The sequence below is a fragment of the Lucilia cuprina genome, chromosome 4 (assembly GCF_022045245.1).
Source record: "Lucilia cuprina isolate Lc7/37 chromosome 4, ASM2204524v1, whole genome shotgun sequence".
NCBI lineage: Eukaryota > Metazoa > Arthropoda > Insecta > Diptera > Calliphoridae > Lucilia > Lucilia cuprina.
The window spans coordinates 75,200,189-75,214,976 of record NC_060952.1 but is presented as its reverse complement, the minus strand read 5'-3'; the positions used below and the strand labels follow the sequence as shown (position 1 = coordinate 75,214,976).

At 31.8% G+C, this 14,788-nt stretch overlaps 1 protein-coding gene across 1 annotated transcript in view; it reads right to left on the bottom strand.

The window, feature by feature from the left end:
- Positions 1–14,788, bottom strand: part of LOC124419897 (trithorax group protein osa-like) — a 55,047-nt gene that overhangs the window by 38,765 nt on the left and 1,494 nt on the right. Inside the window, exon 2 of the mRNA XM_046950879.1 lies at positions 10,272–11,415. Coding sequence (XP_046806835.1) covers positions 10,272–11,300 — 1,029 coding nt within the window. The 5' untranslated portion in view covers positions 11,301–11,415. The remainder of the gene's footprint in view (positions 1–10,271; positions 11,416–14,788) is intronic.

Below are 14,788 nucleotides of genomic sequence, written 5' to 3'. Positions count from 1 at the left end.
AAATCGACTCAAATTTTTTTAATGTTTTTATTAACTAGACTTTAAAATTCACTATGGTGAAGGGTATATAAGATTCGGCACAGCCGAATATAGCGCTCTTACTTGTTTCTTACTTTGTTTGTTTTATACGTGTGCGTGTGTTTGAGTATCTTTGTTTGTATTTTTTTGCAATTTAATGTCATTCAACTTTTTATTTATTGGTATCACTACAACAAAATTAAAGGCTGCACTGACAACAACAAAAACATTATAACTCACCTACTCAGCTGATTTTCTGTTTGTGTTTTTATTTTTATTATTATTTTTTTTTTATTCTTTTTTTCTAAATGGCTGATATGTAGGTTTATCAAATTGTTTATTAAACCAATACTAAGTAGGTAGACACAAACATGTATACAATTTTAGTTATTTAAACATTTTCATATAAAGATGTGTGTTATTTTTTGTATAAATAAAAAACAAAATTTAAAACCCATTTCGAAAAAAAAATCCATTTGGTTATGACGATGATGTCTATATGGTGCTGATAATGATGCCTTACGTCTACAACGTTATTGTAGACATTGACGCTGACGTTAACGTCAGAAAAAATGTATAGATGTTAAAGTCTTTGGGTGGTGGTGTTGAGTGCTGTTGAGAGGGTGTTGCTATTGGGTTTGGGTTAATTCAGAGTAATATATTTAATAGCAAATATCTAGGTTGTGAGTGTGCAAATTGTACTTGTACATACATACAAACATACATACAAATTTTATATTTTATTTATTTTACATTTTTTTCTATAAAACATTTCTTGAAAAGTTCATTGACTTATTGTTTATATTGAAATTTATTTGTTTGTATATATGTCTGTTTATAGATTGTTACATTATTTGTAATTGTAATTGGCAATTTTATTATGTTTTTTGTTGTTGCTTCTTTTAAATTTTATATAAATTTAAACCAAAAAATATATATACTCAACACGGCATTTCAAATGCAAAAGTTCTTTATTTAGAAATAGAGAGAGAGAGAGAGAATGTGTGTATATGTTGTTGTTAGGAAGTGTCAAAAGTATTAGCATGCATAATAGTAGTAGATAATAGTAGTAGTAGTTTTTACATACTACTTTTCTTTAACACTAAATGCACTTGTCATCATACACTATGTTAGTCAGACATAAAAATATTTGCTTTAAAACATCATTTCTCTTACATATTTACAAACATGTTTGTCTGTATGTATATTTTTATCATATAAAGTAAAGCTCTACTACGTTCTTTTTGTTGTTGCTGCTGGTTTTTATTTTTATTTCATTTTTTTTTCTAAACATACAAACACTCACTACTCATTCCTACTTAATTTCATTGTTGTTGTTGTTATATTTGTTGGAGGGTATTTCCTTAAAAAAATTTTTTTTGTACTTTTTCTATAGATTTTATTTATATAAAAACATTTTGTTGTTGTTGTAGTTGTTTATTCATTTCATGTATACAACCTTGACATACTGACGTGGAGGAACAACGAACAGCTATAGTAACAAAAACAACAACGGCACATCAGGCCCATGATAATGAAGATGACGTTGTTGATAATGATATTTTATATTTAAAAAAAAAGGAAAATAATAACAAAAACAACAAGCTGGCGTCTGCAACAACGTTAGAATTTTATGGTTTTTAATGGAAATCTGCATGTCTGTTGAATTCAAAATTGTATTTTTAGTTGAATAATAATCTGATTGCATATGTTACGATTTATTTATTCGAATTTGGATTTTGCTATTTTTTAGCTTTTATGGATATAGAAGCTTTATTATAGAGTAAAGTATAGAATAGTTTCATGAACAATACAAGAATCTAGGAAAAGTTGTGAACATGTCTTAAATTCTTCCCGCTATATGTCGATACAATACCTCCATCATCTTTTTCACAGTTAGCTAGTTAGTTTGAAAGAAGGTTGTATGTCACATTGAATCTAAAGATATACATCTAAGCTTCCAACTATCCGAAGAAAAACATCTAGGTCTCTCTATTGAGTCCGAAGAGAAAACATCTAAACATCAGTGAATCTAATGGAAATCGAGTCCAAGGTATTCCTACTAATTGAGTAGAACTCTACCAACTAGCCTTAGTTATAGTTTAATAAACAATAAGAGTATCCAGAAAAACTAGGTACTTATCTTGCAGGCTCCCCGTTATGTGTTGATACAATGCCTCCAATGCCATAGTTAGCAGTTAGTTTGAGCCTCCATCTATCCAAAGAAAAATATCTAGATATCTCTATAGAATACGAAAAAAAACATCCAGGTCTCTATGGGGACTATTGAGCGATTCTTAATCGGAGACTCTGGTAGAAGTCGACCCCACGGCATTTCTACTAATTGAGTAGAACTTTAACAACTAGCCAGTCAAAGGCACCAGAACTTCCTATAACTATAGATTCAAATTTCAGATGCTTCTGGCGTAGGATACAGATGCCATGAATACAAAACATAATAAGCAGGCAAATCAGGAATCTGGTTGTCTGGACACAAAGGAAAGACAATTCTTTGGGCGGAAGGCCCAAACTTTATCTTTAAGAAAGTTCTACTTTTACAAGCTTTCTTGTCTAGTAGCTGGAATATGCTAAACACTAGCACCCTTCAATTGACGGCATGTGGAGGAATACAAGATTCGACAAAAGTTTACTTTAGTTTTGATGTTCTTACTCAAAGAGTAGCACCATCGTGTTAAGTTATAAAAAGTCTTTGTTTAAGTGTCTCGGACTTGCTAAAGTTAATCCTTATTGTTGATAAAAAAGAATATGAACTCTTTTCAAAACACAAGCAAAGGTCTTCAAGGAGCCGCTCTTAGACTAACCCCGAACACCAAACATTGTCGTGTATCTTCTTTAAACTTCTGTGGTAGCAATCTAAGAAACTTCATGTTTGAATGTTTGTTTCTATGTATGAATACAATGTGTCTGCTAATGTTTCCAATATTCGGCTATGTATGGATAGAATTCAAAGTTAATGTTCCTATAAGCAAGGATTCACTGTTAACTCTTCGTGGTTTAGGATGTTTGGATACAAAATATGGGAAAAACTTTGATTAAAAGTCTCAGAATTGTTAAAGTTAATCCGTACTATTAACGTCAATGCAAAACCACAACGTTTAGGAACTCTTTTCAAACACAAGAGAAGGTCTTTCATCCATCTTATTCCTTTTAAATGAGCCGCATTTAGACGTAACCCGAACACGAAACATTGTCTTGTATTGAGCAACCTATTGCATACAAACTTCTTTAAACTCCTGCGGCATTAATCGAAGAAACTTAACGCTATGTGGGAATACTTATTACTTCTTGTTTCGATACCGAACTCTTCTCTGTGTATGGTTAAGAAGTGTCTACTAATGTTCCCATTATTTAACAATGTGTGGATACAATCTCTCTTTTCCGATGCAAAGTAAAGAAAATTCATTGTTAAAGAGTCTTGGACGATTAGGAGCTATCTTCCTACACTCCCGAAGATCTTACTTATCTATTCTTATTCCTTTTCAAGGAGCCGTCTTAGACAAACGCCAAACATTGTCGTGTATTAATAAAACTATAGCATATTACTTCTTCAAAATCCTGTGGCATCAATCTAAGAAACTTAAAACTATGTAAGAATACTTTTCCTTAAGTGGCCATCTAGGGTTACCCATTGACACCAGCTATCTTAGTATAAAACTATTTAAACATTGGCTTGTCCTGTTAAAATGGTATTGCCTACTTCATAGATTACAAAGATACATTGAAAATGGCAATGGTCCTTTCCTTTTCTTGGGAATGTTAAATGCATCCGCACTTACTAACAAAACGGGCACTCAACTGACAACGATTGTTTTTACTTTCGTTTTCAAATAGTATATTCGTTACGACGTTGGTGTTAATGGTTGCAATTGTAGATGAAATGACTCTTTTACAAACTGCTGGATGTTGTCTTTATTTTGCATTAAAAGACACATACAAACTCTTCTTTAGCTGGGATTCTATTCATCAAAAAGCTAGTCAAAAGTAGTCCCTCAAATAGCAAATTTGTCAATGAATTCCGTATAGAATAAAGCTTTCTACATCTGGGATTTCTAGAGTAGTTTCCGGCTTTAAGTATTTCTGAATTAAATACACGAAAACTTTGTGAAAACACACATTAAACACTTTCACAATATTCTTACAAACAAACAAAATTCTTTATTGCGTTTAAATAACATTTCTTATTTCTTTTATTTCCTTTTATTATATCAAATGGGGAAGCATTTGCTATAACTTTGATGTGAAGTTTACAAAGTCTTTTAAATGTTTTGTTTTTCTCTTTTTGCCGGTGTTTTGCGTTTTTTGCGTTCTAACTAAACGAATTGTGCTCGCTCATTCGCATGTATAATTACACTTCTATTCCCAACATCCACAATTCCTTTTTTTTTATTATATTACGTCATTTAAATTTGTTTGTTGCGTTTTATTTTTATTGTTGTTATTTTACTTTGTTGTTTTTTTGATTATTATGCCAATTATGTTTTGTTACGCTATTTGTTATTTATTTTGCTTGTTTTTTTTTTTTTTTTTTTTGCTAAATTGTAGTAGATCTAAAGAACACCATTAATTATAGTTGTTTACATTTTATATATTTTCTTTTGAACTAAACTGTTAAACGACAACAAAAAAATACAAATTAGAGGAAGAGGAAACAAAAACAAAAGAATAGCAGTACATACACGCATTTAAAAAAAATATTGCCTTTTTGGTAAAAAAAAACATCAATCGCTGTGTTTTTTGGCGTTGACTTTTACGTGCCAAGAAAACAGCTGTTTTTAATTTAATAAGAAGCGCGTTGCTAGAAGCCCGATACTGGTATCGAAGTTTATTTGTTTTACGCCCTACAGACATCTACACGTACAATGCTTCTTTCGTGTTGTAAGTCACATAGTTTTGAGAGGTATTACTAGGTGGTTTTTAAGAACAGAGAGCTTACATGTTACCTTATAAACTGAATAGAACTACTACTACTACCGATATAGATTTCTTGGCGGACACCTCAGAGTTATCTGGAATTAAAATAGAAAACTTACATACAATGGTTTCATCAGGCATTGTGAATGGTTTGTTGAAATAAACTCTAATAGAACTGATCAGTAGCTTTTTCAAGTACATGACTCTCTCTTCTTACGTTTTGATCTCTCTCGCTCTCTCTGCCCAAATTAATCTCTGTTTTTAATGAGTTCTTACTATCGTCTCCTAATACAATTTCCTCTTTTCCGTTCCTCTTTCCTTAAATATTCTTACAGGTATCACAAGGAAACCAAAAGAACCCACGTGAGCATCTATTACAGACGGAACAACCAACCAATTGAAAACGAATAAGATAATGATCAGGAATGTGATTTATCTTAATGAAGATATCAGATTTTTGACATTTAGACAGTATTCATTTGACATGAATTAAATACTGTTTTAGGATGCTATTCACAATCTCGATTAGACTTGGATCGTTAATGATCAGAAAAAGTTGTATAAAATGTTGTCCCTGATCGATCAGGGACTACTTCTCTGCTGTACTAGATATTGGCCCACTTTAAATTCTTAACAATACACAGCAAGTTGTTTATTTCACGTTTCTAAGAACTTCCAGCAAACTATATGACGAGTTGTTCCTGTCAATAGTTTGGTTATTTTGTGGCTGCCTTTATGTATTTCATGCTAAATCATTGACTATGCCATGTAACAACTTCTCCAGAAATTGTCATTATGTAGAGGAAAAAGAGGATTTCATTCACTTTCTTTGTCAAAACCTGCTCCTGGCAGAACACAGATACAAGATGAAAAGTAGACATTCTCTGCAATGTACTACGAACTTATCTGAGATAAACTCATTTAATACGTACAACTATCATTCTCTATTTCTGGAATCACAAAGAGATGTATATAAGGAACAAATGAGTGTTTTACCAGTAATAGAAACATAAAGACAATGTGCTAACCTTTTACATTTTACTCTTGGCAACACTAAAACAACCAATCTAGAGATAGGAAAACAGATTGAAAGTAGTCGACTAGAGAAGTATTAAAATCTTTGTTGAGATCTTAACGGAATGTTAACATGACAGCAGGAGAAATGTGCAAGTAAGGGACTAGAGAAAGTAGAGTTCTCATTTAGACAACGTATCCCTAAAAAGAGAAATAGTAAAGCTAGTTGGTTTCAAAAGGATAGTTGGTTTCAAACCAAGTCGTTGCAGTTGGGAGTGATGCAAAATCAATGCAGCTGAGTGGATAATCCTTGGTCGTAGTTCCTTGAATTCTGAGTCTATCCATTGCAACGAACCGATTGTAGTGGGAATGATTGACCTGCGTAATACGTTCCCACGACAATCGGTTCTTCGCACCGGAACGACTCGGAGTTCAACGACCAAGGATTGTCAACCCAGCCACACCGACTTTACACGTGTCGCTGCTACAACAACAACAACCTGCGTAATCTACATTGCTTTATCCTGGATGAACCCAAGTTGTTAATATTGTAAATGTAGCAGTCGATGAAGCTGAGTTCACTATTCTTGATGCACGTTCCCACGACAATCGTTTCTTAGCACCTGAACGTTGCGGAGTTCAAAAAACAGCGACCAAGGATTGTCAACCCAGCCACACTAACTTTACACGTGTCGCTGCTACAACAATAACTATTTTTGATTGTTGTTCCTTGCAAAGAACCGATTATCTTAGGAACGTTTGTCACGGCTAATCAGCATTACTTTATTGGATAAAAAGTTAAGCAGTTTCAGTGATAAACTTATAATCTTAATCAATTTATTTTCTTTTTCTACTTTAAATGTCAATGGCTTTTAAAAGGTGTGGAAGTATACTTTTCTAGGAAAACTAAACTCTCTAAATTGTTTCGCTTTAAAAATTCTTTTAAATTAAAAAAAAAAAAACTGACCTTACTAATATATAAATAAAATAAATAAAATATTCTATAATAAAAATAAACTTAAGCCTACATACAATATTAAATATTTATAAATAGAACAGAAAACAACTTGTTTATTTCAAAAGAACTTAAAAATTATGAATAGATTAATGGCTTTTTCAAATGAAATGATAATAATTTTTGCATTAAATATATAATAAAGAAAAAAACACACAATTTTTATTATTGTTTATGAATAATAAAACAAAAAAATAATAAAACACGAAAGTATAACAAAAACAAAAGTTTCATTTCATTCAATAAAAAAATACAAAAACAACTAATATCTTAATTTGTGTACATGTAGTTGTTGTTGGTACTTGGATGAAAAATTTATATAAAAAAGTATTATGAATGAATAAATGAGTAATAAATAATGATTTCACAGTCAAGAGTGTAGAGTAGATTAGTTGTAGTTTTAAGACAAAACTATAGTGAATATATATAAAAATATAAAAACTGTGCCACGCGACCAAAACCAACAACAAAATATCAGATTTTATTTTAGTAAGAAAAAAGACAAAAAGAAAAAAAATATCCCATGGAGAAAAGAAAGACAATGTTAATATTTATAAATACAATTTACAAAGTGTTGCGGGGGAAAGAGTATTTTGAAATTGTTTGCTATTAAATTTGCAACCCATGAATGAATGAAAATAATATCTTTTATAGTAAGTTGTATTAAGTTTTAAGTTTGTACTTAATATGACAATCCTAAAACATCTGTAGAAGTTATTAGTTTATCACTATGTGTTCTCATAAAAATGATCAAAAACAATCTCGATATTCCTATAAACAATTTTATCTACAACTCTTTTGTTTTATTTTTAGAAACAATAAAAAACTCCAACATTAAAACCAACTCAAACTAAATGTAAAGCAAACACCATTATTATCAACAATTTTTTAAAAATAAACCAAATAAATTTAGCAGCTTAGGCAGACATTCAGTCAGTCAGTTCCATTTATAAACTGACACATATTTAAAGCAACCATAACCACAACAAAAAAATTGTGGAACATTCCAAAGCAACCAACAGAAAATGTATATTTTCTATTCACTTTTTAAAGTTCTATAAAGTGTTCTGGATTTATTTTATGTTTGAATGATGTGAGGATGTGTCGACAATAGAGTTAAAAGAAAAAAAAAAAAACAGAAAAATAAACAACAACAACTATAGAAAAACGCCGGTATTTTGGTTGTGCAAAAAATGTTACTTCCGTGGTTTGAAATCCATGGCAGATAATCCCAAAAGTTATTTGATAATTTATGAGATTTTGTTAATGTTTTAGGTTAAAAGAACTACTACTCAAAAACAACTGGAGATAGTACTGATTGTCAAAGGATAAAATCTAGTAGATGTCATGGCTAAAGCGTGGAAAGTCCATAGGAAGTCCATAGTTATAAGAGGAAAATTTGTAAAATAAACGATTAAGATGGTAAATGCAAAGCCAAAATTCGATTCGAATTGAAATATATTCTATATTTCAATTCGAATCGAAATTTTCTCCGTTTATCAACTTTTGTATTCTGCATTTCGATTCGACTCTTCACATAAACAACAACTTATAAAAACATAGGTACGATCGTAACGCAGAATACACAATGATATTGCTTCTTAGTTTTCTTACGATTCAGTTTTATGTTGGAACACCTTTTTTCGATCGTTGCGTAACTGAATGCATAAACGTAATCGAAATGCAGAATAGCTGACTAAGTTTCTGCTAAAATCCTCATACGGGTTTAAACCTTTACTCAGAATATCGCTTAGGAAAGAGATCAGTACTGAAGCAGCCTAATTGAAACATTTTTAATCACTTCTACACAAGCATCCAAAGTCCATCGGAATAGCATGTTATGATAGAAAAAACTGGTTCCTTATGAAGCGTTTTGAATGAAAAAGCAGATGATAAGCACAAAGAGACAGGGTCTCTCCTAATATCTACATCCGTTTAAAAACTTCTCTATTGAATGGATGTTATCAATGCATGCTCGTTGATACCTAGTAGCTAGAGCTACATTGGGAATCTTCAATTGATGATCTATGAGTTGAAGCAATTTTGTTGGATTCCCTAAATAACGAGTCATGAGTTGAAGTAATTGAATAAGATATTCAATAGCTATCATACTAAGACTCTTCAGCATTAACATGTACATAAATGTAGACCAGACCAAGGTGCATTTCTTTAACATCAACAAAGAAATGCACCTGACCTCGAGGGTTCGATGGTTTCTATTAAGTTTCAATGTACTTGATTTGAAAATTAATGAAGAAGTGGGCTTTAAAATCACGTGTAATACTTTTCTCACTTGTTATGATGCTGCAAGAATACTTAATAGTACCACCAGTACCACCAGAACTATTTATACACTATTGTTCACAGTTGGCACTTTTTCAGTCTGAACTCGTAAGTATTTATTTTTATGCACAATTTTTTTATATATTATTTCTTTATTTTACCACTTTAGCTTGACAAAATAAACGGTCTGTTTATATCAGCTGTTTTCTTATTCATTTTTTGTATAAACCTACATACATACATTCATATAAAAACATATAAGTATGTATTTCTTTTTTTATTATTGTTTTGAATGAATTTTTTAGCATGTTATAGTGCTGTTTGCGATTAACCAATTTACATTTATGTACATACATGTACATACATAAATAAGTACGTGTGTATATTTAAATTATATGTGCACATTTAGTATGTGAATATAATATACAGACATCTCTAGTTGTTATTATTATTATTATTATTATTATTGGAGACGTCAAACAATGAGAGTATCAGAAGAAGCAAAAAAAAAAAAGAATAACATTGATATGAATGTGTGTGTTTGTGATGATGTTGATGAAGAGGTAAGTTTGGGTGTTTGTTTATATTTCTACATACAGAATCATCATCAGTAAACACTTGCATACAAACAACCAATTTGCTGTTCTGTTGTTTTTTGAAATCATTCAATATTTTGTTTGTTGTTGTTGGTTTTTTTTTTGTATGTTTGTATATTTCAGTTTATTAACCTTTCTTAATGGTTTAACGGTATAATTGTGACGTCACATTATAAAATAAATAAATTGTTGTGATAGGGTAGGAACATTAAACACTTTGATTTCTTTGAATTTTATTATTTTTTGTTTTTGCTGCCCTTGTTAATGTGTTTATGACCATATTGTGTGTTTAGTTATTGTTTTTGTTATATTCAATAAGTTATTCAAAAGAAAAATCTCTTTTTCTTAATTGTTGACTTAGCAGACATTTAGAATGTTTAAAAGTTAAAAAAAAAATTAAAAAGTAAACTTACCGGTGGTGGTGTTCTATACTGCTGTGAAGGTCCCAACTGTGGACTATAAGGTCTGGGTGGTGGTGCCCAACCACTCTGTTGACCACCATACGGCGACTGATGTGGCGGTGGTGGTCCACCATGTTGAGGTGGTCCTGGTGGACCACTTTGTGTTGGACCGCCTGGAGGCTGTGGTCCTCCAGCACCCGGCTGTGTAGGTGCTTGTGATTGTTGAGGTGGCGGCTGTTGTTGTGGTGGTGGCGGCGGTTGCTGGGGATCATAACTATTCGTATACCTATGTTGGGGAGGAGGTGGTGGATGCGATGATTGCAACAATGAATTTAGGGTCGGTGTGGGACCTTGTGGCGGTTGACCGGGTATATACCTTTGGGGTGGTGGACGACTCGGTGAGCCAATACCGCCGGGACCACCACCAGGTGCAGATTGTTGTGGTTTACCACCTGGTGGTGGTTGTTGCATAGGCGAGTGGCCATAACGATAAGGATCCATGCTGGGATCTGTATGATGATAACGTCCATACATAGGATGATGGCCACCGGGTAGTGGTGGTGGTGGACCACCCAAGGGACTTTGACCATAATCAATACCCTCTTTACCGGGATGTTCACCAGAGGGCGGTGGTGGTGGTACTCCTGGGCCGCCTGGCTGTTGATGTGGTGGCATATGTTGTGGATGTGGTGGCTGTTGATGCATGTGATAGTGTGACATTACTGAATCACCTGCAGAACCACCACCGGGTGGTCCATAAGGATGTGTTGGCATTTGTGCCGTTGTATCACTGCCATTATTTGGTGTTGGTGGAGCACCTATACCTGGTCCCCCGGCTGCTGATGTGTTGGGAGCTCCTGGTAAATTGCCACCCGTCGCACCGCTATTATTACCACCACCACCTCCACCACCCGTTCCCGCTCCCGATCCTCCTCCTCCTGCACTATTGGCCGTTGTAGCTGTTGTTGTGCCGCCTGCTGCTGAACCCGCACCGGATCCAGCACCACCCTGCCCTGAGGGTGATTTTATTTTCTCATTCATTACTTGTTTAACTCAATTCTAATTAATTGGTCTCCGTTTTTAGTTGCAGCTTAAAATAATAAGAAATATTGAGAAAAACCTCCTTCTCTCCGCTGCAACTTTAGTTGAGTGTTATCTGAAAAATACATGAATTTATAATTTACATTATTGTAAGGTTATTACAAGTAAAGTTAGATAAAGTTCTAGTTCTAATGCAATAAATGGAAAGTTATAGAGATAAATTAAACAAAATACCATCCTCGGATGGTCAAATTTGGAAAGATTATATAACTTAGGTGTGACCCTATCAGCCAAACAAATAGGAATCATTTTAAAGGATAAAAATCGGACTAAAAGTAGCAACAACTCTTAATGCGTTAATGGACAGTCATAAATCATATATTAAACGAGCCCAAGTATGGGCATTAGATATAGGTTAGGTAAGAATTGTAGATTAGGATATAGTCAATTAGAAGGCGATTTCTAAATATGCAGACAACTTTTGAAATGTCGGGGAAATTGGTTCCATAACAAACTGAGGGAAATTGATTTACTCAACCATATTAGGTTTTATCTCCGACAGGTTTTACAGCCAGATTCAGATCCTCTTCATGGGGAACTTATTCGCTAAAACTTATAGATTGAAAATCCTTGGAATCGACTTATTCCCATTCCTTTATTCTCATTTTTATAATGTTTTTGTTTCACTATTTTCGGTTCTAGACTCTCTACAAAGGATATCAAAATGGACCTTATAGCCACCTTGTGGCGTTGCACCTTTTTTATGATGCATTAATACTAAACCAACCTCCTCCCCTTTATATTGGTATTGAGTATAACAAATTGCAATAGAAAATTGCAAAAAGCTAAAACAAAAAAATTAAAAATAAAATAGCAAAACCATGAACCACAAAAGAATTATTGTAAAAAAAAAAAAACTAGCAAAAGGAAACAACAACAAAACCTGCACAAAAAAATCAGCAATTGACAACGAACGACAAAGCTAACATAGAAATAAAAGAATTTGCAAAATAGAGAATAGAGCAAAAGTTATAGAAGCGAATAGCAAAAGGGGGAAAAAATAAGTATAGAGACTGAAAAACAAAAACAACAAAAAAGTAAAAAATAAATTAATTACAACTACAATAAAATATATTCAACTAAACCCAGCAAACAAACAAATTCCAACAAATTATAAACATAGAAAAACAACAACAAAACACTAAAACTTAACATAACTTTTACATTAAAATGAATTAAAAATAAAAATGCATACGATATATAACATTAAAAACGAATAAACAAAAAAAATTACACAAACAACATGCTGCTTTACACCACATTCACTCACTTTCTACTCTTCTCAAATCCCATTAACGTAAAGGCAACGTAATCAAATATACTCTTCTATGTACATCTCATCTAACGAACGAACGAACGAACAGAGGTGGTAAACGACAAACAAATCGAAAACTGACAACGAAATATTGAAACGAAATTGTACAATGAAAACAACGAAAGATGTAGCAAGAAAAAGAAAACAGAAAATAAATTCAACAAACACACACACACACAACTTAACAACAAAACGACCAACCGACTAAAAGACAGACGTATAACAACATCACAAAAACAAAACGAACATACGAAGAATACAGCACGAAAACACGATTAATACACAACAGCAGCAGCAGCAGTAGCAGAACCAACTATTTAACGTACCAACTGGCTGACTCTGTCACACATTCATTGTTTTCAAACAAACATTTAAAACACAAACCGACACATTACACTTTCGTATAGTATGGCTGTGACATTCCCTCTTCCATATAGATATTGTATATGTACATTTGTATGTATGTTTGTAATTATATTTTATTTGATGATTTCTCACTAATAATGGATACGTACTTACATACATACAACTGCTAAATTGAGGAGCTTCTGGCATTTAATATTTGTGCAACGCGAAAAAAAATAACAAAAAAAAATTAAAAGGATTTTATTTATACAAGAATTTTTTTTTAGATTTAACTAAAAATTAACATTTTTTTTAATTTTCACTATTTATTGTGATTTTTAACACGTTTTATTTTTATTTATTTAATAATTTATTATAAAATATTTAAAAAACAAAACACAGCGCTTTGAAAAAAGTACTATTCCCGGACTTTTTACTTTAGATTACTCAAATGAAACTCTTTTACTTGCTGCTGCTGCAGCAGCAAAAACCGTCAGTAGTCTGTCATTTCTATCTTCTCTCTCGTTTATATGTTTCTCCCATCATTTATTCGTTTTACTTTATATTCTCTGTATTTTCGTTATTAACAACAAGCAAATGTAACTCAGTGTTGTATGTAAAAGGTAGTAGGTTTTTTCTTTTCGGTGAAAGACTAAACATTTTATTGCAGTGTAATTTGTAATGAAAATGCAATTGGAATTTTTTTAAAGAATTTTTTTCTTAAATTATAAAGATAAATTATTGTAAAAACAGATAAAAGATGAAATATGTACATTTTTCTTTTATTTAAATTCTTAGTTGTTCTGGAAATATTATATTCAAAATTCAAAAGCCTATCCTATTCTGGTTGAATATAAATCTAATTAGAACTTTTCAACAGTATCGAACGTTTTTTAATACTAAAATGTTATCTGTAAATGGTATATTTAAACTGACATAATCCAAGAGTCGATTAGAGAAAAAGTTTTTAATTGTTTTATAAAATTAATTTTTTTTCAAATATCTTTTAACGATATCAAGGGATTTGAAAAATTAAACCAGACAAATTAAAATATCATTGTTCAATTCACAATCGATGTCGTTGCTAAATAAGAGAAATATTTTAAATATCCTAAAACTTTGTTGATATTTTTTTGTAAAATCGATCAATTATTACAACAATTAATTTAAAAATCGGACGAAAGATAAAGCAAAATTGTTAAATTTAAAAATCTTTTAAATCAATTTCCAAAGCTCCGTCTCTGGGTTAATTTACAGGACTTTTTTCCAAACTTAAACTCTTAAAGTCCTTGGCATCTGTCGTTTCAAACATTATCTCGATCAGAGCAGCAACTTAGGAATACTATATTAATTGCAAAATTAGATTCAGCCTCATAATGGGTAGAGAGATGGCTACACCAATGTAATTTAATTAGATAAATACAGTTTAATTCGATAGACGAGCGGTTGTGGCAAACTATGTAGATTATCACGCCTGTCACAGAATTCCTTTCCGATCGTAAATAGAATTTAACTTGTAAATAAATCGATAAAAACTTCTAGTAATAACTTTAAACAATTTCACGTTGAAAATGTAAAGTGATGTTATTTTGAAAAGTTTTCATTTATCATTTTAGAAACAAAATTAGGAAAGATAATCTTAATTTCGATCGGAATGGAATTCTGTATACATTCCAGAATATATTAAGATTCCAGAGGAACAGAACAATATAATGCAAAATACTAATTATAAAATTGACTTTAAAGGGAAAAGCAAGATTTGTTTATT